The 25,860-nt window shown below is 50.5% G+C and overlaps 1 protein-coding gene and 1 gene segment (V, D, J or C); both read left to right on the plus strand.

Moving 5' to 3' along the window:
• The first annotated feature begins 2,806 nt into the window (after window positions 1-2,806).
• LOC127031398 (uncharacterized) overlaps window positions 2,807-25,860 on the plus strand; it is a 414,252-nt gene continuing 391,198 nt past the window's right edge. The window contains exons 1-2 of one of the 4 annotated variants that reach the window (XR_007768543.1): window positions 6,527-7,714; window positions 8,475-8,662. Coding sequence is in view for 1 of the 4 variants with exons in the window: in XM_050918174.1 (XP_050774131.1) it covers window positions 3,091-3,148 (58 nt within the window). In the remaining 3 variants the exon portion in view is untranslated. Of the gene's footprint in view, window positions 3,149-6,526; window positions 7,715-8,474; window positions 8,663-25,860 lie in introns of those variants that run through there. The other 3 variants (XR_007768542.1, XM_050918174.1, XM_050918173.1) reach the window with 3 other exon arrangements.
• The window catches only part of LOC127031407 (T cell receptor alpha variable 27-like), a 134,222-nt gene continuing 127,695 nt past the window's right edge, over window positions 19,334-25,860 (plus strand). The window contains 2 exon segments of the V gene segment in view: window positions 19,334-19,445; window positions 19,976-20,253. Coding sequence covers window positions 19,388-19,445; window positions 19,976-20,253 — 336 coding nt within the window.

Consider the following 25,860-nt stretch of genomic DNA (forward strand, 5'->3'; position numbering starts at 1 on the left):
CTTCTCACTTTAGGATCTGTCCATCAATCAATCTATTAATATCTCACTGGGGGCTGGTGAAGTCTGGGATGGGTTCCTTGGGGAGTTAGGGACCCCGAGTCTATTCAAATCCAATGAGTGCTGAGCATCTAAGTCCCTTAGGCTCCTTTGGAAATCCCAGCTGAAATTCCATCGTGGGGTGACACTTAACCCAAGGGACGCTTAACCCTCACTTCTGCCTTCAATTTATGGACTTAATTGGGACCTGGGGCTCACACTGGCCCCTCTGCATAGGGGTAAACATCGCCGTATGGGCAGAGGAGTTATTCCTGGAAAGAGTGCTCTCAGATTTATACTGAGGCTGGTATTTTCAAACAGGCCTAGAGGATTTAGAGGATCAACTTCCATTGAAATTCAATAGGATTTCAGCATCTAATTCCCTTAGACTGCTTTGGAAATGTGTATGCTCAATTTGCATGAATTTTAATGGGAATCGGACATCTAATTCCCTTCGGCTGGTTTCAAACTCTCAGCCTGTGTTTTCAAAGTCACACGGAACTATAAACTGCATTGAAAGTAGGCGGTTCTCCTTTACCTAAAACCGAGAGCGAACTAGCAGAGCTGCCTCAGGCCCTGCTGGGTTGATCTGAAAAGAAAATTGTAATCAAAATGTGTCTTACCCTGTTCTGAAAGCGAACAGGCTTGTGATCATGTGCTGCCATCTGGTGGCCATGGCGTTTCACTTCAACAGCTGCAGGAATTAATGAAAAATTGTGCAGGAGTTTTCCACCACAGTTTTACTCGATTATTATCATCAAATATAAAGGCACATCCTCAGTTCAGCCTGGGCACTGACATTTTGTTTGGACACACAACTGCTTATGTATTTTGCATACATACAGACACACACTCACACACACCCATCACTCTCTCTCTCACACACACAAATTCATACATATGTGAACTCACGGTTCACACACACACAAAGTCACTCACACCCAGAATCACATATATACCAAAGTTGTTCTTACGTACATCAAACATCTACATAGTCACTCACACGCCCCTCAAATTCTCTCACTCACACATTCACAGTGACACTCTCACACACACAAGCTAGCCACAAATACCAAACTCACTCACATGCAGATCAAACACAAATGCACGCTCTCAAAGTCTTAGTCACAACAAACTCACTCTGCTCTCACGGCACAGAGGTAGCTGCCTGAGTACCCCAGCTGGGAGTCAGTGATATGCAGGGAGCTGCGTTTCCCATCTTCCAGCGGCTGCCCCACGAACCACTGCTTGGTAGTGTTCTCCTGAAGACTCATGGCCAGCAGGTTAGGCACTCATGTCCTGTTGAATTCAAGGCTGGGATAGCCAAAGACAGCTCTAGACCTAGGTAGCCAAACTTCACTGAAATTCAACAGGACACGGGTTCCTAACTCACTTTGGTTCCTTCGAAAATCCCAGGCTAAATCCATTCATGTTTGTGTGGTGCTGAGCTACTGCAGGGCTTGGGTCTAGGGGAGACAAAAGCACCCAGGTAGCTTTTAAAGTATTTTCAAAGGAACCCAAGGGAATTAGGTGCTCAGCTCCTAGTGGAAAGCAAGGGAAATTAGGCTATGAATTCCCTCAGAAATCTTTGACCATTCCAGTGTAAAACTGCCTGCATTGGGTATTAATCTGGCCATATTACCACGGTGTCTGTGCACCTCACAACCATCACTTCATTGGTCCACACAACACCCATGCGAGGTGGGAAAGTGCTGTTACCCCCATTTTATGGCTGGGGATCTGAGGAACAGAGGGGTTGATTTTTAAAGGGCTTTAGGTAGCTGGTGGGATTTTTCACAAGTGGCTTGGTGCCAAACATCCTTTGAAATCAATGGGTGTTGGAGTCCTGGGTGTGTCTGAAAACTCCATTGGTCATCCCTTTAAAAACATGGCCCTGAGTGACTTGCCCAATTCCCAAAGCCCCCAGAGTGCCTGTGGTGGAGGAAGGACTCGAACCTAGGCCTTAGCTAGCATTCTAGCCATTGGACTCTCCTGCTTTGTCGTGTTTGGTGCTGTTCAGATATTCCCAAGGAATCCCCTCATGCTGGGTGCATTTGTCTACGCTGCGGGTGTACAGGTGTGAGAAGGCAGTTCAGCTTGTGCAGGTCAACAAGCTGAGGCCGCTGCAGGATCCTAGGCTGGTGTGTGAGTCACATGATGTGTCTGAGAAGAAAAGAAAAATCAAGCAGAGATGAGCCAGGCACCCACTGCATCTCAGTGTTCAGTTGCTACAGGTGTCAGAAATTTACCTCACCCCTCTGAGAACCATAAAGCTGCAAGTCCCCTTGGTCTTTCTTCCTTTGTACTGGAAGATGGGAAACGCAGCTCTCCACACATCACCGACTCCCAGCTGGAGGACTCAGGCAGCTACCTGTGTGCAGTGAGAGCACAGTGCCACAGGCAGAGCTGGGCTCAGGGCAAAACCCCTCAGCTTCTGGCAGGCAGCTGGGCCGAGGAGCTGCAGGGACGGATCCCCAGCTGGTGTAAAGTGACTGTTGCTCCACTGGAGTCACTGAATCAACCCCCAGCTGGTGAAAATCAGCAATATCTTCATTTATGTCACTGGGCCAGATCCTCATCTGGTGCGAATCAGACGCTCTCTATTGTAGGTAATGGGGCAGATGCTCAGGGGGTGTAAATCAGCTATAACTCCATTGGAGTAAAGGGGTGAAGCGGTGCCTGGGTCTGTATCATTCCTACCATCTTCTACCTGGGATCCCCCTGAAGCAAAGAATTTCTTCCCCTCCCCCTTGTGTGCCAGGCCAGCAGACGGCGCTAGAGTGCTCGCCACCTCCCCTGCGAACCCTGGTTAATTCCCACAGCCTGAGGTCGGGGCTGGACCCAGCCCAGCCCAGGTCACCGAGCTGCTGTTCCGCCCCGGGGCAGACAATGACACAGCAGCCTCTGTAGGCGGAGAATCCTTCCCCTGAGAAGGGGGTAACCTGAGGGGAGGGAGAATTCTCGTTTCCGCCGGTCTCCTCCCTGCAGACCTTCCACGGATTGACTCTGCCTCGGAATATTCCTCTGCCAGGGAGAGAAGAAACGGAGCTCGCCATGGGCTCGGGGAGAGGAGCTGCTCTGTGGAGCCTTCTCCTCAGCTTTGCGTTTCTCTGTGAGTGAAACAAATATTTTCTCGCTCTAAAGGGTAAAAAGATGCAAGTTCTTAGACGTCAGTGGGGGGCAAGTCCTCTTATCTATCTATCTATCTATCTATCTATCTATCTATCCATCCACCTGTAAGGAGAGAGAGGTCTGCCAATGGGACATATCTCAGCCTCTGATGTATTTGGACAGTAATATTGCTTTGGAGTTCTTTGTTAGCCTTTCTTGTCCTGTTTTTTAAGATTCGGGGAGTGAAGAAAACTATATAAACAGATGCTGATGGAAGGATCTATGTCAATTTGTATCTATATATAGACATGTAGATACAGATACTGGGGCTGGAACAATAGAAGGATGGATGGAGGCGGCAGTCCCTCCCCCCACTCTCCTTCCTTTACAAACCGCGACTCCTCTGTGGAAGCCAGAACTCCTGCTCCCCCATATCCCTGTGCAGTTCACACAAGAGCCCGAAAGAGGGCGCTGCCGCGCCGACAGGAACGCTCCAGAATCGAGACCACTTTCTGGTGTTTCTAGACATCTAGTTCTCGCTCCATCTCCTCCCCACGCCGCGCCCCCGCCCCCGCCCCCTCCAGGGCCCTGCCAGACTTTTAGCCGAGCAGCGGAAAGGCAGCTGCCAACCAAGCACAGAGAGATTTGATGCCTGACGCCAAGAATCACAATTTAATTCGGAGCAGAAGCAGCGTTCCCGGATTCCTTCAGCCCTCATAAGGCAGAGCTCGGCTTCCCTCTGCGGGGAAAGGGCCTAATTCGTTTCTCCTGACACGGCTGGGGGTGGAGGTGCCTGAGTGGAGAGAAAACGGAGCCGCTCGGTGCAGAAGCGCAGAGACACCGAATCTCCACAGAGAAGATGCTTAAAACCCGGGTCTCCACGCTTGTGCTGATCCTTGTTTCCAGTGAGTCAGATTCCCACGTGGCATTTCTGGGCATTATCCCTCCCCCTACTTCCCGTATTTATTAATTTTCACCTGTGTCCGGGTGTCCTTCTCGATGACACTTCACGCTGCTGTTGATAGTTTCTCTGTCTATATCTGGGGGATTTTCATGCTCTGTTATTATTATTTTTTCTCCCAGGCGGAGCGGTGGACACGAAGGTTTCTCAGCCTGCTGCGCTGTCTTTCCTGGCAGGGGGCAGGGCTGACTTCCCCTGTAATCACAGTGTCGCTGCCTATGACAGAGTTATTTGGTACTATCAGAGCCCCAGAGCTGCCCCTCGAGCTGTGATCTCTGGCTACAAGTCCGTGGAGACGTCGGAGCGGTTTGAACTGTCCATTGACCCCTCCCTCCGGTCCGCCCCGCTGCGCATCACCAAGGTGGTGGTGGAGGACTCAGGGGTGTATTACTGCGCCGTGAAAGACACAGCGAGAGGAAATGCAGGGCGAGCGGACCAGAAACCTTCCCGAGTCTGAGAGTCCTGGGCAGGAAGAGAAGGGAGCTCAGATAATCAAATTACAGGCTGGGATCCTCAAAGGGGCCAGGAGAAAGGACGCATGGAACTCCAGTGAGCAATAAGCGCCCAACTCCCTTAGGCTCCTTTGAAAATCTCTGTATCCAAAGCGACTCAGGTAATTACAAGCCTAATTGCTCTTGTCTTCCAATAAAAAGAAGGCTCCGAAGGGTCAAATTTGAAAAGGTATTTAGGGACCTAAAGATACAGAGAGACACTAGGGACCAGATTTGTAGAATTACGTAAGTGCCTACAGAACTTGCTGATGCCTAGTAGGATTTTCTAAAACCCCCCGCTCCCATTGGCTTCCCTGGAAGTTAAGGTCCTAGCTGCATTTGGAAACCTCATTAGGCACCTGCCGTCTGAGTCTTTGGGCTCCCAAATGCTGTTTTGACCAGAGTATCAAGTCAAAGTCTGGGGCCCTGTGGATGTCCCTGTTGGGAGGAGAAATTACAGTTACAGATTAGCAGGGGGCATCTACTCTGACCCCCTGCCAAGGTGCAGGATTTGCGGGCTTGGTAATTGTATAAAGGGAAGGGTAACCACCTTTCTGTATACTGTACTATAAAATCCCTCCTGGCCAGAGGCACAAAATCCTTTTATCTATAAAAGGTTAAGAAGCTCAGGTAACCTAGCTGGTACCTGACCAAAAGGACCAATAAGGGGACAAGATACTTTCAGATCTGGGGAGGGGGAAAAGGGCTTTATTTTGTCTGTTCTTTGTCTGTCCTGTGTGCTTGCTGGAGTCAGACCAAGGAAGCAAGTGATCCAACTCCTATAGCGTTAGTAAGTATTTAGCAAGGAAAGGCGTTAGTTTATTTTTATTTTGGTTTGTGTTTTCCTTTGTGTAAGAGGGAGGTTTATGCCTGGTTTTGTAACTTTAAGGTTTTGCCTAGAGGGGGGATCCTCTGTGTTCTTGAGTCTTTTGTTATTCTGTAAAGTACTTACTTACCCTCCCGATTTTACAGAGATAATTCTTTTACCTTTGCTTTAATTAAAATTCTTCTTTTAAGAACCTGATTGATTGTTCATTGTTTTAAGATCCAAGGCTTTAGGTCTGTGTTCTCCTGTACCAATTGGGGAGGAGATTATTCTCAAGCATCCCCAGAAAAGGGGGTGTGGGGGCTTGGCGAGATATATGGGGAAGGTAGGGCTCCAAGTGGCCCTCCCTAAATGTTTGCTTAAATCACTTGGTGGTGGCAGCATTACTTAATCCAAGGTATCAGAGAGAAATTGTGCCTTGGGAAGTTTTTAACCTACGCTGGTAGAAATAAGCTTAGGGGGTCTTCATGCAGGTCCCCACATCTGTGCCCTAAAGTTCAGAGTGGGGAGGGAACCCTAACAGAAATAGGTATTTATTTGCTGTGATTTTATTGATGTACAGAGAACGTGCAAAGTCCTGTAGCTCTCAATGCAGAAGGAATAAAACAGCAGGAAACAGATTTTCTTGCTTCTGCCAACACCAGGTTACGAAGGGCTTTCCCTGGCTTTCCCCAGGACCTGCTGTGCACAGAACACAGGCTGCTGCTTGGCTTTCAGTGTCTGCTCTGTTCCTGTCTGTTTTCAGTTTCTCTGTGTTCTACCCCCACTCCCGCGCCCCACAGGCATCATTTCAGAAAAATTGGTGTGTGTGTGTGTTGGGGGGAGCTGTGCGAGCACAGAACATTCGATGTGATTCTATTATATCCTGCAACAACTGGGAGCACCCAGGGAAAGTCTGCAAGGAGGCAAGCCAAGGTTCTGGGGACTGTTTACAATATCCACTGGAACCGCCCCACCCCAACTGGGCAGCCTCTATTAGACTTTGTTTTAGGTGGAGTCCCTTAAGCGTTTCTCTCTTGAGTGAAGGGCATGTTCACACATCAGTTCGAACAAGGTTTTAGCTCAGCCCATAACAAGATTTTCCCCCATTTATAAGGACACCTTTAAAAATCTGGTCCAAAGTCGCTTTGAAAAATGGTACTTAGCCTTTAAGTCATGAAGGCACTGTTGAAAATTGTACCCCAAATCCCCAGGAGTGTAGTTCCACCTGCTCTGATGTAATTCTAGAGTAGCTCCATAACTGTACCGGAGTGACTCTGGAGCTACTGTACGGCTGTGAGTGAGGGCCCAGTTTCACCCTCTCATTCTGTTAATGGCTTTCAGCAAGCACCATTCCATCATAAAAATAACACAACTTAGGCCTGGTCTACGCTATGACTTTAGGTCGAATTTAGCAGCGTTACCTCGATTTAAGCCTGGACCCGTCCACCAGACGAAGCTCTTTTTTTCGACTTAAAGGGTTCTTTAAATCGATTTCTTTACTCCACCTCCAATGAGGGGATTAGTGCTGAAATCGGCTTTGCCGGGTCGAATTTGGGGAAGTGTGGATGCAATTCGATAGTATTGGCCTCCGGGAGCTATCCCAGAGTGCTCCATTGTGACCGCTCTGGACAGCACTCTCTACTCAGATGCACTGGCCAGGTAGACAGGAAAAGGCCTGCAAACTTTTGAATCTCATTTCCTGTTTGGCCAGCATGGCAAGGTGCAGGTGAGTGCAGATCTCATCAGCAGAGTTGACCATGGTGGAGTCCCAGGATCGCAAAAGAGCTCCAGCATGGGCCGAATGGGAGGTATGGGATCTGCTCGCTGTATGGGGAGACGAATCTGTGCTAGCTGAACTCTGTTCCAGTAAACGAAATGCCAAAACTTTGGAAAAAGTCTCAAAGAGCATGAAGGACAGAGGCCATAACAGGGACACAAAGCAGTGAGTGTGAAAATTAAGGAGCTAAGGCAAACCTACCAAAAAAACAGAGAGGTAAATGGCTGCTCTGGATCAGAACCCCAGACATGCCGCTTCTATGCTGAGCTGCATGCCATGCTAGGGGTGGAGCCACCACTATCCCAACCCTGTGCTTTGACACCATCAATGGAGAATCACGCAACACGGAGGTGGGTTTTGGGGATGATGAAGATGATGACGAAGAGATTGAAGATTGCTCACAGCAAGGAAGCGGAGAAACCAGTTTTCCCAACAGCCAAGATATGTTTCTCACCCTGGACCTGGAGCCAGTACCCCCGAACCCACCCAAGGCATGCTCATGGACCCTGTAGGCAGAGAAGGGCCCTCTGGTGAGTGTACCTTTGTAAATATTACACATAGTTTAAAGGCAAGAGTGTTTAATGATTATTCTGCCCTGACATTCATGGCCAGTACAGCTACTGCAAAAGTCCTTTAATGTATGGGGATGGAGCGGAAATCCTAGTGTTTGCTGGCATTCAGACAACATGCATTCCTTATCTTTCTCTGCGTTATCCTCAGGAGAATGATATAATTCATGGTCACCTGGTTGAAATAGGGTGCTTTTATTAAGGGGACATTCAGAGGTACCCATTTCTGCTGGGCTGTTTGCCTCTGGCTGAACAGAATGTTCCCTGCTGTTAGCCACACGGTGGGGGGAGGGGTTATCCCAGAGAATAGCATGGTGGGCACGGGGGGAGGGGTTATTTGGGTTTGTGCTGCATGAAAAGCCACAAACTGCAGCCCTTCCTTTTAAATTGCAAACCCATTTTAAATGGCCAACCCAATGGCCGCTTGGTATGGGAAATGAGGGTGCTGCTGTTTGAAACTATTCCCACACGTTATGAAAGTTAAAGAAGCTAAAAGACGGTGACTTACCATGGCTGCCTGCAAGCCGAATTCTGTTGCCTGGCACTGCAGGAGTGATCTCTCACACCACACCAGCAGGCCCTCAATATAAGAGGCAAGATGCTACCTTGTAACGTAAGCACATGTGCTGTGTAATGTGAACAGCAAGGTTTAACTGGAAAGAATGACCCCATTGTTCTCTAAAATGTGTCTTTTCCACCACCAATCTCCCTTTTCCCCCAGCAGCTGCAAATGTTTCTCCTTCGCAGAGGCTAGCAAAGATTAGAAGGCGAAAAAAATGCATTCGGGATGAGATGTTCTCAGAGCTACTGCTGTCCTCCCAGACTGACAGAGCACACCAGAATGCATAGAGGCAGATGATGTCAGAGTGCAGGAAAGCACAACAGGAATGCGAGGAGAGCTGGTGGGCTAAAGAGAGTTGGTGGCATCAGCTTGTTGACAGAAGGCAAGAGTCGATGCTCCGACTGCTGGAGCATCAAACTGCATATGGTTGAGCTGCGGGAAAGGCAGCAGAAGCACAGACCGCCACTACAACCCCTGTGTAACCAACCACCCTTCTTCCCAAGATCCATAGCCTCCTCACCCAGACACCCAAGAACATGGTGGGGTGGTGTCCGGCCACCCAGCCACTCGACCCCAAAGCATTGCCCAAGCAACAGAAGGCTGGCCTTCAATAAGTTTTAAAGTTTAAGTTTTAAAGTGCTCTGTGGCCTTGTCTTTCCCTCCTCCCCAACTCCACCCTGTGCTTCCCTCCGCCCCCACCCCTCCTGGGCTACCTTGGCAGTTATCCCCCTATTTGTGTAGCTGTCTGACATTGCAAGCTCACCACTTGCTTCTCAACTGTGAGGGCCAGGGCCGGCTCCAGGCACCATCTGAGCAAGTTTGTGCTTGGGGCAGCAGAGTCTATGGGGCGGCTTCCGTCTAAACCTTGGGAGGCAAGGCCATTTTTTTCCGCTTCTCCTGCCACCCTGTAGGGGGCGGCAGTGCAGAGGAGGGTAGTGCCCTGCAGCAAACTTGGCAGGGCAGCCCGCGTCCTTCCCTCCCCGCCGACCAGAGCCACACTGAGCCCTCCGGGCAGGCAGCGCAGCGGTTGGGGCCACGTGGGGAGCACCCTGCTGAAGCACTGGCTGCCCCCCTTCTCTCTCCCCCCCGCTCCCTCCCCTTCCCTCCGATCAGACCAGGGCACACTCTGCAGCAAGGGAAGTCCCCTGGCTCCAGCCGCCCTGTAGAGTTTTTTGTTTTGTTTTTCCTCTGCTTTGCCAGCTGCGCCGTTGTCCCCCACCTTTGCTGTTCCAGTCTTGCTGTTTTTGTGTTGTTCCCCTCCCCAGCTTTGCCGCTCCAGCTGCGCCGTGTTCCCCCTCCTTTGCTGCTTTGGTGGACGTGCCCCCCCACCCTTTTTTTTTTATTGCTTGGGGCAGCAAGAAATCCAGAGCCGGCCCTGGTGAGGGCTACTCTCATCTTGGTATTCTGGTGCTTCAGGGCAGGAGAAAGCAAGTCACAAAGTTCCATGAAAGCGCCCTTACGCATGCGAAAGTTTTGCAGCCACTGGGAATCATCCCAGACCTGCAACACTATGTGGTCCCACCAGTCTGTGCTTGTTTCCTGGGCCCAGAATCGGTGTTCAACAGCACAACCTGCCCCATTAACACCATGACATGCACATTGCCAGAGCCCGTACTTTGCGAGAAGTCTGTGTCCATGTCTATGACCTCATCAGTCTCGTCAGCGCTGTCTCCTCCTCAGTTGGTTTTGCTTTGTCAGGTTCTGGTTCTGCATATACTCCATGATACTGTGCATGGTGTTTACAGTGCTCATAATTGCCGCTGTGATCTGAGTGGGCTCCATGATCCCAGTGCTATGGCGTCTGGGCTGAAAAAAGGCACGAAATGTTTATCTGCTCTGACAGAAGGAGGGGCGACTGACAACATGGCTTACAGGGAATTACAGTCCACAAAGGGGTGGCTTTGCATGACGGAGAAACACAAACAACTGTCACACACAAAAATGGCCCCTCAAGAATTGAACTCAAAACCCTGCGTTTAGCAGGCCTTTGATTTCACAGAAGGTGGGAGGAAGAAAATGAATACAAAACAAATCAGGTCTATTTCTTGTTTTGATCCATTCCATCTATCTTTTACATCTTTAAGGTGGCAGCAGACGGTACAGTTTGACTGCTAGCCAGCCATTGACATCTCCTGGGTGCTCAGAACGAGTCTGCCCAGGCACCCGTGACTGACCTCACCAAGGTCAGTTAAAAGAGCACCCAGGAATATGACGATGATGGCTACCAATCGTAACGCACCATCTGCTGCCAAAAGACAAGGAGCTGCTGCTGTGTAGCAATGCAGTCCCACATTTGTCAGCATCTAGGAGATGTACGGTGATGGTCAGCTGTGCGGGCTCCATGCTTGCTGTGGTATGGCATCTGCACAGGTAATCCAGGAAAAAAGGCTCTAAACCATTGTCTGCCATTGCTCTCATGGAGGGAGGGAGAGGGGAGCCTGATGGCATTTCCCCAGAATCACCCACAACACTGTTTTTGCCCCATCAGGCATTGGGATCCGATCCCAGAATCCCAATGGGCAGCGGAGACTGCAGGAACTGTGGGATAGCTACCCACAGCTACCCACAGTGCAACGCTCCAGAAGTCAACGCTAACCTCGGTACTGTGGACAGTCCGCAGACTTAATGCACTCAGAGCATTTTTGGTGGGGACGCACACAATCGATTGTATAAAAATGATTTAAAAAAACCAAATTCTATAAATTTGAACTAATTTCATAGTGTAGACATACCCTCTGAGTGAGCATCTTCTATCCAGCCCCATCACCCACCCACCCAACCAAAATTCTTCTGACATGTATTAATCCTCATTATCAACTTCTACCCCCTCCGTCTCACCCTGACACCCCCTCTCTCCTCTACCCCACCCTCCATCTCACCCTGACACCCCCCTCTCCTCTACCCCACCCTCCATCTCACCCTGACATCCCCCTCTCCTCTACCCCACCCTCCATCTCACCCTGAGACACACCCCCTCTCCTCTACCCCATCCTCCATCTCACCCTGAGACCCTCTGTCCACTACCTCACCCTCCATCCATCTCACCCTGACACCACCTCTCCACTACCTCACCCTCCATCCATCTCACTCTAACACTCCTCCTCTACCCCACACTCCTTCTCACCCTGACACCCTCTCTCCACTACCCTACCCTCCATACATCTCACCCTGACACCCCCTCTCCACTACCCCACCCTTCATCTCACCCTGACACCCCTTCTCCTCTACCCCACCCTCCATCTCACCCTGACACCCTCTGTCCACTACCTCACCCTCCATCCATCTCACCCTGACACCACCTCTCTCCTCTACCCCACCCTCCATCTCACTCTGACACCCCCTCTCTCCTCTACCCCACCCTCCATCTCACCCTGACACCCTCTCTCCACTACCCTACCCTCCATACATCTCACCCTGACACCCCCTCTCCTCTACCCCACCCTCCATCTCACCCTGAGACCCTCTGTCCACTACCTCACCCTCCATCCATCTCACCCTGACACCCCCTCTCCTCTACCCCACCCTCCATCTCACCCTGACACCCCTTCTCCTCTACCCCACTCTCCATCTCATCCTAACACCCCTTCTCCTCTACCCCACCCTCCATCTCACCCTGAGACCCTCTGTCCACTACCTCACCCTCCATCCATCTCACCCTGACACCCCCTCTCCTCTACCCCACCCTCCATCTCACCCTGAGACCCTCTGTCCACTACCTCACCCTCCACCCATCTCACGCTGACACCTCTTCTCCTCTACCCCACCCTCCATCTCACAAACACACACCTTCTCTATCAGACACTCCTCTTCTCTATCAGTCCTGTCACACCTCTCTCCAGGGAGTTCCCTAGACCTCCCTACATGTCCCCAACACCCCCTCCCCCCAGTTTCATGCAGTGTTGCCAATTTAGTTTTTGGTTGGAAATTTGAATTAAAATTCAAACATTCATACACACTTTAAAAGCATGCACGGTATGTGAGAAAATACTTGTACCTGAGAAAGCATAATGGGTTTGAAAAGTATGACCAAAGAGCAGCTTCCTCATACAGCTGTTATTTATAACAAAGTTGGCACATTCGTTTTGACTATATTGGCCTAGCTAATATTTTCAAATGATGATTTGTAAGCAAGGTCTGACTGAGCTCTCCCTGACAGCTAGTGCTGAGCTAGGGGAGGAGGAAAGGCTTCAGGACCAGCCTGTATTTACATGAATTCATCTACCAAGGTGTCCAGCAGACAGAGCTGTGCTGCCCAAGTGATCGATTTTGGCTGATGTTGGGTCACAAATCACTGAAGTGTTAAATGTGGGATCATGAAATGTTGTTCTCCTTATTGTCTGAGTAAAGGGCAGCAGAACGGTAACTAGCCTAACTGAATGAGAGGGTCTCCCTCAGTGCTTAATTTGTGCCAGGACTCAGCCCTGGCACCTCTAGGCTCGGCGGTTCATAGCCCTGGGACCTCTGGGCTTGTGACATCAGTTACGAAAGTAACAAACTTGCTTGAGCTGTGACACCTCTTTCATTACAAATTAAGCACTGGTGACTCTCGACTGAACTGCACTCGCTAAGCGGGGGATTTGGATGCCAGATCGCAGTGGAGGGGGTGGGGAGGAGACAGGTGTTTTGCTTGGTGGAGTGGGCTCTGCCTAAGAGTCACAGGCACTATTTGACCTGTCCCTCTCCACTGTTTAAAGACAGAGCTGATTAGGCTCCATAGAGAGTCTTTTGGTTTGTTAAGTTACCACTGAGCTGAAATCACTGATAATCAGGTCTAAGTGCTTAGACCTGCTGCAGGACAGCGTTTCTGTGGAGGAGACAGCCCGGACGGCACTAACAGGGAGGTTCTCCTGCTGAGAGCTCAGCTATCATCACTGAGAGCTGTTGGAACCTCGAGAGACCAACTCCCAGAGGTCACAGTGACAGGTGGCAGCAGAAGGTGACAGTGCAGGGACATGGGATGAAGCAATAGAGTGAACGATGACAGGACAAACAACAGCGGCCAAAGCATTGGACTATGTTTTAGTGACTTTGCTCCAGAATGCTAGATTTGTGACTGGGAAACTTGTATAAATACTGTCACAGAGTCACGGGGCGATGCTCTGGAACTGCTCCCCACCAAGCCAGGCAGGACTTTGGGGAGCCTCCTCTCCCTTGGAGCAGACTTGTTCAGGGCAAGAAGCTCACACGTCTTCACCTCCTAGGTCTCTCCTTGGAGCATCAGCATCCTCTGCCCCTCCGTGCGCTTCCCACAGTGAGCCTGCCCCAGCGGGGTCCTGGAGAAGCCACCGGGTCCTGCACCCCACTTTGCAGTCAGACGTGACTCAGCCAGCCAGTAAAACAGAGGTTTATTCGATGACAGGAACAGGGTCTAAAACAGAGCTTGTAGATACAGCGAACCGGACCCCTCAGCCGGGTCCATTCTGGGGGGCAGTGAGCCAGACCCCCCAAATCTGCCCTCCACTCCTCGACCCCAGCCAGCTCCAGACTTACAACCCCTCCCAGCCCCTCCTTTCTGCTCAGCTCCTTTCCCAGGCCAGGAGGTCACCTGATCCCTTTGTCTCCAACACCTTCAGCTGGCACCTTTGCAGAGGAGGGGCCCAGGCCATCAGTTGCTAGGAGACAGAGTGTCAGGCATTTAGGTGCACTGTCCCTTTGCTCTGCCAGATACTTAAGAACTGCCATGGGGACACTGAGGCACCAACACAGTATTCAGAGCAAACATTAAGAACATTCCTAGTTCGTCACATTTCTCTCCCCTTCGAGACCGAACTGAGCGAGGTCACTTCAGCCAGTGACCTGGGGAAGTTCGAACCCACCAACGTTCCCATGGATGCCCCAGCATCTCTCCCATTCCTCGGTGTGAGTTACACCAGGACAGTCCAGTCTCACGCCCTCCCTTAGGTCGGGTGTGCTTGATGGCACTTGCAGGCCACATGTGGGAAGGTTTATGAGGCTTGAACCTTTTTGCTATTCCCAATACCCCTGGGGTTCAAACTGGGACAGGGCTTTCTCCCAGCACTCTGGGCTGCAATTCGGGCTCTCTTGGTTAAGAGCCCCCATCTTGGCCTTTGCCAGCTCTGGGCTTGGGCAGCCGCTTCCCACTTTGTGGCCCAGACACAACACCTCTGCCTTCCCCAACTTACACTTTCCAGCTTTTACCGTCAGTCCCACCTCCTTGAGGCAGCCCAGCCCCCTCTTCACCTGGGACACCTGTTCCTCCCAGGTCTGGCTAAAGATGCACATGTTATCAGTGTCTGCCAGGGCCAAGTTCTCCATCGCCCTCTGCTTGTCTAGAATCTCCCCAGGCCTAGGCAGGGGGTCGGCATCGGACACTGTGATGGCTTTAAGCTTTTGATAGCCCCCATACAACCAGATCATCCTGTCTCCCTTGGGGATCAGCCCCATGGGTGAGGCCCATGGGCTGTAAAACGGCTGGATCCCATTTAAAGCCAGCATGTCCCTGAGCTCTCTCTCCAGGTTCTGGGCTGCTTTCCCAGTGACTCTGAATGGGGAACACCTGATGGGGAGATTGGCTCCCACCTCAGGGAAGAGATCCCCCTGGGGGTCTTCCCCCTTCTCCATCCAATCCCTCCCCTTCAGGTCCAGGGGTCCCCTCACTCTCCTTCCATCCAGCAGCTCAAATGGGAAGAACCCTGTGGATTCCTGGGACACCACCAGCTGCTTCCTGGTTCCCCCCAGTTCTACTTCCCCTTGGGGAGCCCATTTCTGGTACAGGAATCCCTTCTCTTGCAGGACTATGTCCCTGCAGCCTTCCCCAAGGGGGTTTGCAGCGCTGTGGCCAGCAAGTTCCCTCAGATTCTCCAAGGAGGGATCCCTCTGCAGCTCGGTCTAGGATTCAGTTGCTGGGGCAGGGAGTGGGACCTGCTCCCTCTCGCTGGCTGGGCCTGGGGTCACAGCCCTCCTGAGCCATGTCCCTGGTAGCTCCCTCCCTGATGAGTAATCACTTCCCAGCAGCACGTCTGGACCAGGCAAACCTGGATGGCAGCTGACCTGCCCTGCCTGGGTGTCCCCCCACTCAGCTGGGGTCTCAGCTCCCCCCATGCTCAGCACTGCCCTTGCTGTCCCAGTGGGGGCAGGCAGCGAGCTCTCTGCTCTGGTCACAGCATCAGAGCCAGCGTGAGCCCCCTCTCCGGTGTGCAGGGGGGCGGGGAGCATCTCTCCCTCCCACTCAGCCCCAGGGGGCTGGTTACAGGTAGGCAGGTATCCTGAGCCCTGCAGCCCCTCCCCCCTGCCAGCCAGGTCATTTGCATTTTCACTGACCATTTCCATCCTAGCCAATTGGTTCCCTGGATTTGAATTCAAACCCTCGGCCGTTACAGGAGCGGGGCCTGGATCCTGTCCCAAGGGGAGACAGTCACCCCCCAACAGGGCCTCCGAGCCGATATCCTGGAGAACCCCAACTACCAGCCAGCCCGACCCCTCCTGGGTCTGCACAGGGATCTGGGCCTTAGGCAGGATGAGGGGCTTTACCCCAGGGAACTTCACCCATGTCCCACAGTCCCTCAGCATCTGGGGCTGCACCACCACAGTTCTCCCTGTCCCAGGGTCTCGCCCCTGCAGGCGTGTTTCCCCACTGACCCCTGGGCAGCCCCCTATGTCTCTCCGCTCCACCATCACCAGTCCATGCTGCTGCTGCTTCTTCTGCAGCTTTTCCTCGGGTTCTCGCTCTCTTTCATGGTCCTCTTGCTCTCTCAGGCGCTGCTCCCATCCCATCCGTCTCCAATCTCCTGATGGGGAACCCAATCGTGAAGACCCTCGTCTGATTGGGGACCAGACTCCCGGGGATGCCTGGCTGATGCTCCAGCTGCTCTCAGATCCTCTTGTAGCCCCATCTGGGTCAGGAATCTGCTCCTCAGACTGGTCCTTCTACTCCAACTGCACGATTAACTGTGCCTTGGTGAACGTCCCCATGCGTAACCCTCTCTCTGTGCACAGGATCACAATGTCCTTCTCAAGGAGATGGTGATAGGCCATCACTTCACCGTTCTCAAGTGGCTCTGGACTCACAGGCCTGTGTGCTCTTGGCTCCCCCATGGTTTCCAGGAAGAACCCCTGGTGTGCCAGCCCTTCTCGTGATCACCACCTCTTTGCCAAGGTCGAGCTGCAGACTCCTCCGCCCCTGGGACTGCTCCTGCAATCCCCCGGGGAACCCTGCTACTGCAAAAATCCTTCTCTCTCCCAGGGTCAAGCGGCAAGCTACTCCGCCCCTGAGACTTCTCGCTGCAGTCCTCAAGGGGACCCCATTACTCCAACAGTCCTTCTCGCTGGTCACACACTCCCAGAGGTTAACCGCTCCCTGAAACCGACCCTCTCTGAGCCTTCAGCATGCCTGGTCCTCATTATCCCTCCTTTGTTTTACTGTTCCCCAGTCATTTACTGCAAGCAGTGCCATTCACGGGGTGCAGTACGTCCTGCCGCTGCCACCAGTTGTCACGGAGTCACCGGGCGATGCTCTGGAACTGCTCCCCACCAAGCCAGGCAGGACTTTGGGGAGCCTTCTCTCCCTTGGAGCAGACTTGTTCAGGGCAAGAAGCTCACACGTCTTTACCTCCTGGGCCTCTTCTTGGAGCATTCAGCATCCTCTGCCCCTCCGTGCGCTTCCGACAGCGAGCCCGCCTCAGTGGGGTCCTGGGGAAGCCACCGGGTCCTGCACCCCCACTTCGCAGTCAGACATGACTCTCAGCCAGCCAGTAACACAGAAGTTTATTTGATGACAGGAACAGGGTCTAAAACAGAGCTTGCAGATACAGCAAACCGGACCCCTCGGCCGGGTCCATTCTGGGGAGCAGTGAGCCAGACCCCCCAAATCTGCCCTCCACTCCTCGACCCCAGCCAGCTCCAGACTAACAGCCCCTCCCCAGCCCCTCCTCTCTGCTCAGCTCCTTTCCCGGGCCAGGAGGTCACCTGATCCCTTTGTCTCCAACACCTTCAGCTGGCACCTTTGCAGAGGAGGGCCCAGGCCATCAGTTGCTAGGAGACAGAGTGCCAGGCATTTAGGTGCACTGTCCCTTTGCTCTGCCAGATACTTAAGAACTGCCATGGGGACACTGAGGCACCAACACAGTATTCAGAGCAAACATTAAGAACTTTCCCAGTTCATCTCACACGGTATGCTGTTCACAGCAAATGGGAGCTGTGGGAAGTGGTGGCCTGGACCGCGCACCTTCTCATGGCTCTCATTGGCCAGGAACGGCAAACCATGGCAACTTGGAGCTGCGATTGGCTGTACCTGTGGATGCTCAGGTAAACAAAGCGTCTCATGACCCACCAAGGGATTATCCTGAAGAAGCCATGGACCAAGTTTGAGAACCGCTGGTCTAGATTATATTTCTTTAGTTTGTTTATGAGAAAGTTATGTGAGACAGTATCAAAAGTCTTGCTAAAGTTGAGACATATCACCTCTACTGCTTCTCCTCCATCCACAAGACTTGTCATTCTGTCAAAGAAGGATACTACCTTGGTTTGACATGATTTTTTCTTGACAAATCCATGTTGACTGTTATTTTACCTTAGTTTCATCTAGGAAATTACAAATAGATGGACTGATTATTTGCTCTACTATCTTCCCAGATATTGAAATTAAGCCTACTGGTTTATAATTCCTCAGGTTTTCCATATTGCCCTTTTTATAGCTAGGTACTATATTTGCCCTTCTCCAGTCCTCTGGTAGCTGTCCAATCCTCATAGAATATCAGGGTTGGAAGGGATCTCAGGAGGTATCTAGTTTAACCCCCTGCTCAAAGCAGGAGTGATACCCAGACAGATTCTTGCCCCAGATCCCTAAGTAGCCCCCTCAAGGACTGATCTCACGACCGTGGGTTTAGGAGACCAATGCTCAAACCACTGAGCTATCTCCTCCTCTCCTCCATAAGTTATCAGAGATAAATTGCTAACGGCTTCAGCCAATTCCTTAAGTATTCTAGGTTGTATTTCATTAGGCCCTGCTGCCTTGAAGACACTAAACTTGTCTAAGTAATTCTTAATTTGTTCTTTTCCTATTTTAGCCTCAGATACTACCCCTTTTACATTGATGTTCACTATGTTAGTTGCCTGATCACTTAAATTTTTTTTGTTGGAAACTGAAAGAAAAAAAGTCATCAAACAATTCAGCCATTGCTGCATTTTCTGTTATAGTCTTTCCATCCTTACTGAGTAATTGGTATATCCTGTCCTTGGTCTTCCTCTCTCTCCTTATGTAATTGCCAAATACTGCCTTGATATCCTTTATGATCCTAACTAGTTTAATCTCATTTTGTGCTTTGGCCTTTCTAATTTAGTCCCTACATGCTCTTGATTTTTCAATATTCATCCTTTGTAATTTAATCTAGTTTCTACTTTTTGCCTGACATTTTATTTTTTGAGTTTCAGGTGATTGACGACCTCCTGGTTAAACCAAGGTGGCCTCTTACCACAGTTCCTAACTTTCCTATACTTTGGGATAGTTTACTCTATTAATATCTCTCTAAAAAATCTGCAAACTCTCCTGCTCTCTTTTTCCGCATAGACTTGCTTCCCAGTGGCTCTTACTTACCAATTTTCTGTGTTTTCAAGAGGTTAGGTCTCAGCTTTCCTAAATTGGCAGTGGTCTATTAGAGTTAATGGGGCTATGTCCCCAGCTGGTTTAAATCGGCGGAGATCCATTGGAGTAAACGGATGGTGAAGCTGTGCATGGTTCGGTATCATTTCCATGATAAAAGCTGGAATTCCCCTGTATTAAAGAATTTCTCCCCCCGCCTTTCTCTACCAGGACAGCAGATGGCGCTAGAATACTCACAATCCTCACCTGCGAACCCGGGATAATTCCGCCAGTTTGAGATCTGGGCTCGGCTGTTCTCAATGGACCCAGCCCAGCCCAGTTCACCGAGCTGCTGTTCCGCCCCGGGGCAGACAATGAAACAGCAGCCTCTGTAGGCGGAGAATCCTTCCCCTGAGAAGGGGGTAACCTGAGGGGAGGGAGAATTCTCGTTTCCGCTGGTCTCCTGCAGACCTTCCACGGATTGACTCTGCCTCGGAATATTCCTCTGCCAGGCAGAGAAAAAACGGAGCTCGCCATGGGCTCGGAGAGAGGAGCTGCTCTGTGGAGCCTTCTCCTCAGCTTTGCGTTTCTCTGTGAGTGAAACAAATATTTTCTCATTCTAAAGGGTAAAAAATGCAGAATCTTGGAAGTCAGTGAAGGGCAAGATCTCTTATCTCTTCGTTCCTCTGCCAGCAGATTTCTACCTATCTCTCTATCTATCTATCTAACCAGCTACTGCACACGTCAGGAGGGAGGGGTCTGCCAATGGGCCATATTTCAGCATCTGATCTATTTGGACAGTAATATTGCTTTGGAGTTATTTGTTAGCATTTCTTGTCCTGCCTTTAAAGATTCGGGAAGAGAACAGAGAGAAATATAGAGATGTAGATGGAAAGATCTGTAACGATATACATATATATATATACATATATATATATATATATATATATATATATATATATATATATATATATATATAGCCATGTAGAAATAGATACTGGGGATAGGACAATAGTGATGGATGGAGGCTGCAGAGGGAAGGCTGGATAGATAGATCCATAGATAGACAATGTAACACACTCATAATCATTATTTCACCTGCTATTATTTTATTTCCCTCCAGTTTCCTGCTGCGAAGCCCAAGTGGTTCAGAGCCCCGAGTCGCTGGATACTGGGGAAGGGAAGGTCTCCACCATGTCATGCTCCTTCACCAGCGCTTTCCAAGCCTTCCAGTGGTACCAGCAGCTGCCTGGGCAAGGGCCGACTCATCTGCTGACTGCGAGCTCTAATGAGAATGCCACTGTGGGGCGGTTCATAGCCGAGCGCCTGGAAAGTGGGAAACGCAGCTCCCTGCACATCACCGACTCCCAGCTGGGGGACTCAGGCAGCTACCTCTGTGCGGTGAGAGCACAGTGACACAGCAGAGCTGGGCTCAGGGCAAAAACCCTCACCCTCTGTCAGGCAGCTTAGGAGAGGAGATGCAGGGGCAGTTCCCCAGATGGTTTAAAGCAGCATAATTCCATGGCAGCCAAGGGGACAGATCCTCAGCCGTTATAAATGAAAACAGCTCTAGTGGAGTCAACAGGGCCACATCGCCAGGACCAGGGGACTAGAAGCCAGGTCTTCAGATCATGGGACAGCTGTGTGAAGATCAGCATAAATCCGGAGTCACTCCACATGTGTTCATTGTGGTGACTAGATTACAAGAAATCCGAGACATAAATTCATTTTATTTCCTTTTCTTCCTACTGATACTTTCTCAAGGAAAGTTCATTACTAAACATAACCAGTGGGAAACCATCTTCCCTTAACGGAGCGAAATGCAAAATATCTTTGGCTTCTAAGCTGTAGGATCACCCACCTTTCAATAGCAACAAAAATAAACAAAACTAAACTACCCCCCCTCCTTCCCTTTAGAACAGGGGTGGGCAAACTTTTTGGCCCGAGGGCCACATTGGGGTTGCAAAATTGTATGGAGGGCCTGGTAGGGAAGGCTGTGCCTCGCCAAACAGCCTGGCCTCTGACTCTTACCACTTCCGGCCTCCTGACTGACCCCCTCAGAACCCCTGACCCACTCAACCCCCCTTGCTCCTTGTCCCCTAACAGCCTCCTCCAGGGACCTCCCCCATTCAACCCCCCCTGCTCCCAGTCCCCTGACTGATCTGACCCCTATCCACACCCCCTCCCTCTGACAGGTCCCCCGACTCCCACCTTTATCCAACCCCCCCGTCCCCCAGAACCTCCGCCCATCCAACTGCTCCCTGTGCCAAGACTGTCCCCTGGGACCCTCCACCCTATAACCACCCCTCTCCCCCCCTTCCCACATGGCTGCGGGGAAGGGAAGGGGGGAGCCTCCCCTGATGGGAGCTCAAGGGCCAGACAGGACGGGCTAGCGGGTCGTTGTTTGCCCACCTCTGGTTTACAAACCGCGACTCCTCTGTGGAAGCCAGAACTCCTGCTCCCCCGTATCCCTGTGCAGTTCACACAAGAGCCCGACAGAGGGCGCTGCGGCACCGACAGGAACGCTCCAGAATCGAGACCACTTTCTGGTGTTTCTAGACATCTAGTTCTCGCTCCATCTCCTCCCCACGCCGCGCCCCCGCCCCCGCCCCCTCCAGGGCCCTGCCAGACTTTTAGCCGAGCAGCGGAAAGGCAGCTGCCAACCAAGCACAGAGAGATTTGATGCCTGACGCCAGGAGTCACAATTGAATTCGGAGCAGAAGCAGCGTTCCCGGATTCCTTCTGCCCTCATAAGCCAGAGCTCGGCTTCCCTCTGCGGGGAAAGGGCCTAATTCGTTTCTCCTGACACGGCTGGGGGCGGGGGTGCCTGAGTGGAGAGAAAACGGAGCCTCTCGGTGCAGAAGCGCAGAGACACCGAATCTCCACAGAGAAGATGCTTAAAACCCGGGTCTCCACGCTTGTGCTGATCCTTGTTTCAAATGAGTCAGATTCCCACGTGGCATTTCTGGGCATTATCCCTCCCCCTACTTCCCGTATTTATTAATTTTCACCTGTGTCCGGGTGTCCTTCTAGATGACACTTCACGCTGCTGTCGATAGTTTCCCTGTCTATGTCTGGGGGATTTTTCATGCTCTGTTATTATTATTTTTTTCTCCCAGGCGGAGCAGTGGACACGAAGGTTTCTCAGCCTGCTGCGCTGTCTTTCCTGGCGGGGGGCAGGGCTGACCTCCCCTGTAACCACAGTGTCGCTGCCTATGACAGAGTTATTTGGTACTATCAGAGCCCCAGAGCTGCTCCTCGAGCTGTGATCTCTGGCTACAAGTCCGCGAAGATGTCGGAGCGGTTTGAACTGTCCATTGACCCCTCCCGCCGGTCCGCCCCGCTGCGCATCACCAAGTTGGCGGTGGAGGACTCAGGGCTGTATTTCTGCGCCATGAGAGACACAGCGAGAGGAAATGCAGGGCCTCTCAGGCCGCCTCTGTCAATTCTCACTGAGCAGGTTCTAATGGCCTTGAAAGCGGGGTCACAGTCTCTTCCCCAGAAAATGTCTCTCTTGAGGGGAGTGACTTTGTTGCTGACATTATGTGAGTAGCCGTATTTGAACCCTCCAGGAATCTGGAAGAAGGGATGGCGGGAACAGACCCTGGTGGTTTGCCTCTTACTTTGCTCCGTTAAGTTGTGCTGGACCAGAGGGAGAGATTTAGGTTTGCTGCTAGTGGAATGTGATGCTCAGACACGCTGGGGATGGGCGAGTGTTGTAAAAAACCCTAAAGATAAGGTCGCTAGCTAGCAAGCTCAAATCAAAGCGAGACAGGGTATGTTTGCTCTACGTGGAAATTACACCTTCCGCACCCAATGTAGACATACACATAGACAGGTAAATGGACAGAGAGATTGCGGAATCTCCATCACTGAAGGTTTTAAAGAGCAGGTTAGACTAACAGCTGTCATGGATGGTCTGGAGATCACACTTAGTCCTGCCATTGAGTGCAGGGCACTGGCCTCCACCACCTCTCGGGTTCCCTTCCAGTCCTACGATTCTGTGATAGAAACTCCAATGTTCTCATGACACAGCATGAACCTGGAAGCAGGACCAGTGGCTACGGATTGAGCTCTCTGAAATTATTCTTTTCTCTGTTAAGCTGCTTAGTAGGGATCTTTGTGAGGTTAATGAAATCTACATAAAGGACGAGAAGGGACTGGGTGTTGACACTAAGGCCTCCATGAAATGCATTCTCCGCCATGTCTCCTTTCCTAGGTGCCCTTGGCAGAACTGGTACCAAGCAGCCCTTCACCACAGAAACGTCTGAGGCAGGAAACCTGAACCTGGCTTGCACTTACCCCTTTGTTACAGACGAACGGATTTTCTGGTCCTGGTAGTTCCCGATCCGAGGGCCCCAGTATAGAGGGCGCGGATACATGGAAACTGTTCATAGTCCCGACCGAGAGGGCGCCTTGCACGTCTCTGGGGATAGAAAATCCAGCAGCCTGTCCCTGAGCAGGGCGAGGCTGCCAGATGCAACAGTGTATTACTGTGCTCTGAGAGACACAGTGTGACAGCCAGGGACGGCCCCACTCGATTAATATCCCATTCTGGGGCTGAGCAGTGGGGGTGCCCAGAGAAGGGCAGAGGAGGATCCCGCCCAGAGAGAGAGGTGAAATGACTCAGGTCTTTAAGAACAGCACAAGGACACTTACAAAATCCATGTATAGATACACTGACTCCTCCCCCCACAGTCAATCCATTGCTGTGTCAAGGTGTCAAATCTTCAGTCTTTCAGGTGGAAGTCTGCCCTATCCTGACGGGTACAGTACACTCAGACTGTATCAACACCAGGAAGTTTCATTAGTTTCATACCATAGATGTAAAGTGATTTAGTTAAACCAGTGAAGGGGTGTGAAAATACTAAAGGTGACTATGCAACAGGATTACCACACTAAGATATATTGTACACTCCATACCCGCAAATCTACCCACATTTCCCTTCAATACATCCTATTTCATCACCAGAATAAAATTTCCCCATCACCACAACACTATTTCCCATCAATATAACCCATTGCCCATCAATTTACCATATTTCTCAAAAATAGATCGTATTACCATCAGCATCCTCATGTTTCCCACAAATATACTCCTATTTCCCACCAATGTACGCTGTATCCAATCACTGTAGCCCCATTTCTCATCAATGCATTTACCCCCAAAAAATACCCTATTTTCCTAGCGATAGGATGCCCACAAATATCTCCTATTTATGATCAATATACCTGTCATAAACAGATAGTTAAGGGTTAATAGAACAGGAGTACTTCATGTCTCTTTTGCCTGTAAAGGGTTAACAAGTTCAGTGAGCCTGGCTGTCACCTGACCAGAGGACCAATCAGGGGACAGGATACTTTCAAATCTTGAGGGAGGGAAGGTTTTGTGTGTGCTGTTAGTTTTTGGTTGTTGTTCTCTCTGGGTTCTGAGAGCGACCAGACGTGCAACCAGGTTTCTCTCCAATCTTTCTGATACAGGCTCTTATGTGCTCGGAATAGTAAGTACTAGGTAGATAAGGCGAGTTAGGTTTATTTTTGTTTTCTTTATTTGCAAATGTGTATTTGACTGGAAGGAGTTCAAATTTGTATTTTGCTGAAAGGATTTTAATTTGTACTTGTTTACTTAGGCTGGGAGGGTATTTCCAGTGTCTATAGCTGAAAGACCCTGTAACATATTCCATCTTAAATTTACAAAGATAATTTTTACTGTTTTTCTTTCTTTAATTAAAAGCTTTTCTTGTTTAAGAATCTGATTGTTTTTTTTTATTCTGGTGTGAGATCCCAGGGGACGGGGTCTGGATTCCCCAGGGAACATAGGAGTGCATCCCTGACCATCCTGGTTAATAACCATTGATTGACCCATCTTCCATGAACTTATCTAGTTCTTTTTTTCAACTTAGTTATACCTTTGGCTTTCACAACATCCCCTGACAATCAGTTGCACAGGTTGACTCTACACTGTGTGAATAAATACTTCCTTTTGTTTGTTTTCTAACCTGCTGCCCATTAAATTCATTAGGTGACCCCTCATTCTTGCATTATGAGAAGGAGTAAATGACACTTCCTTATTTACTTTCTACACACCAGTTATGATTTTATAGACCTCTCTCATATCTGCCCCTTAGTCCTCTCTTTTCCAAGCTGAGAAGTCCAATACCCAGTGGAACCCCGCTCCCAACTTGGGCAGACTCTATTAGACTTTGGTTTAGATGTGGTCCCTTCAGCGTTTCTGAGTTATGTGAAGGGCTTAACAACAATTCTTTACTCACTTTCTTCACACCATTCATGATTCATAGACCTCTATTATATGTAACAGTGTGAAACCTCAGTGGGTGGAAATCTGTGCGGTTATCTCAGCTATGGCTCTTCAGGCCATTTGGGGATATGGCACATTAAATACCAATCCTTGTGGTGCCTATTTTTGATTATTTCTCCTCTCTGTCTGCATTAATGGTTTGTAAATTGAGGTTCAACCTCACAACCCCCCTGCCCCAATTTTAAATGAAATTAGGGAATGGGAACAGCTGGTTTAAATGTGCATGGTAGAGTCAAGGGGTCTGCAACTATCCACACTAGCTGAGGATTTAGCCCATAAACGTGGCAATTCTGGAAGGGACCCGGGTTCACTTGTGATTATGATAACAAGTAGGAGCCCCTGCTGTGCCAGGCAAATACAGAACAAAAACAGGCCGTGTCTTCCCTGAATTCACTTACAATGCAAGTGGAAGTGGAGACAACATGTGGATGCAGAGAAACAGAGGGAGGAACACAAAGGAAACAATGAAAGGACATTGGGTAACAACAGGCTGTGGTCTCAGCACAACAGCTGCCTAACCCGGCTCAGCATCACACCAGGCAGGTTTTACAGCTGGCTAATATGGCTGGGGTGTTGTAAAAGAAACTGTGTTAGCGGCTGAGGAAGTTCCCCCCCAGATGTACCACAAGAGGACCCTGTTTTACCAGCCCCTCACCCAAGTGCAGAGCTGTCATTTCACAGCCTGCTGC

The sequence above is a fragment of the Gopherus flavomarginatus genome, chromosome 11, assembly GCF_025201925.1.
Source record: "Gopherus flavomarginatus isolate rGopFla2 chromosome 11, rGopFla2.mat.asm, whole genome shotgun sequence".
Lineage (NCBI taxonomy): Eukaryota > Metazoa > Chordata > Testudines > Testudinidae > Gopherus > Gopherus flavomarginatus.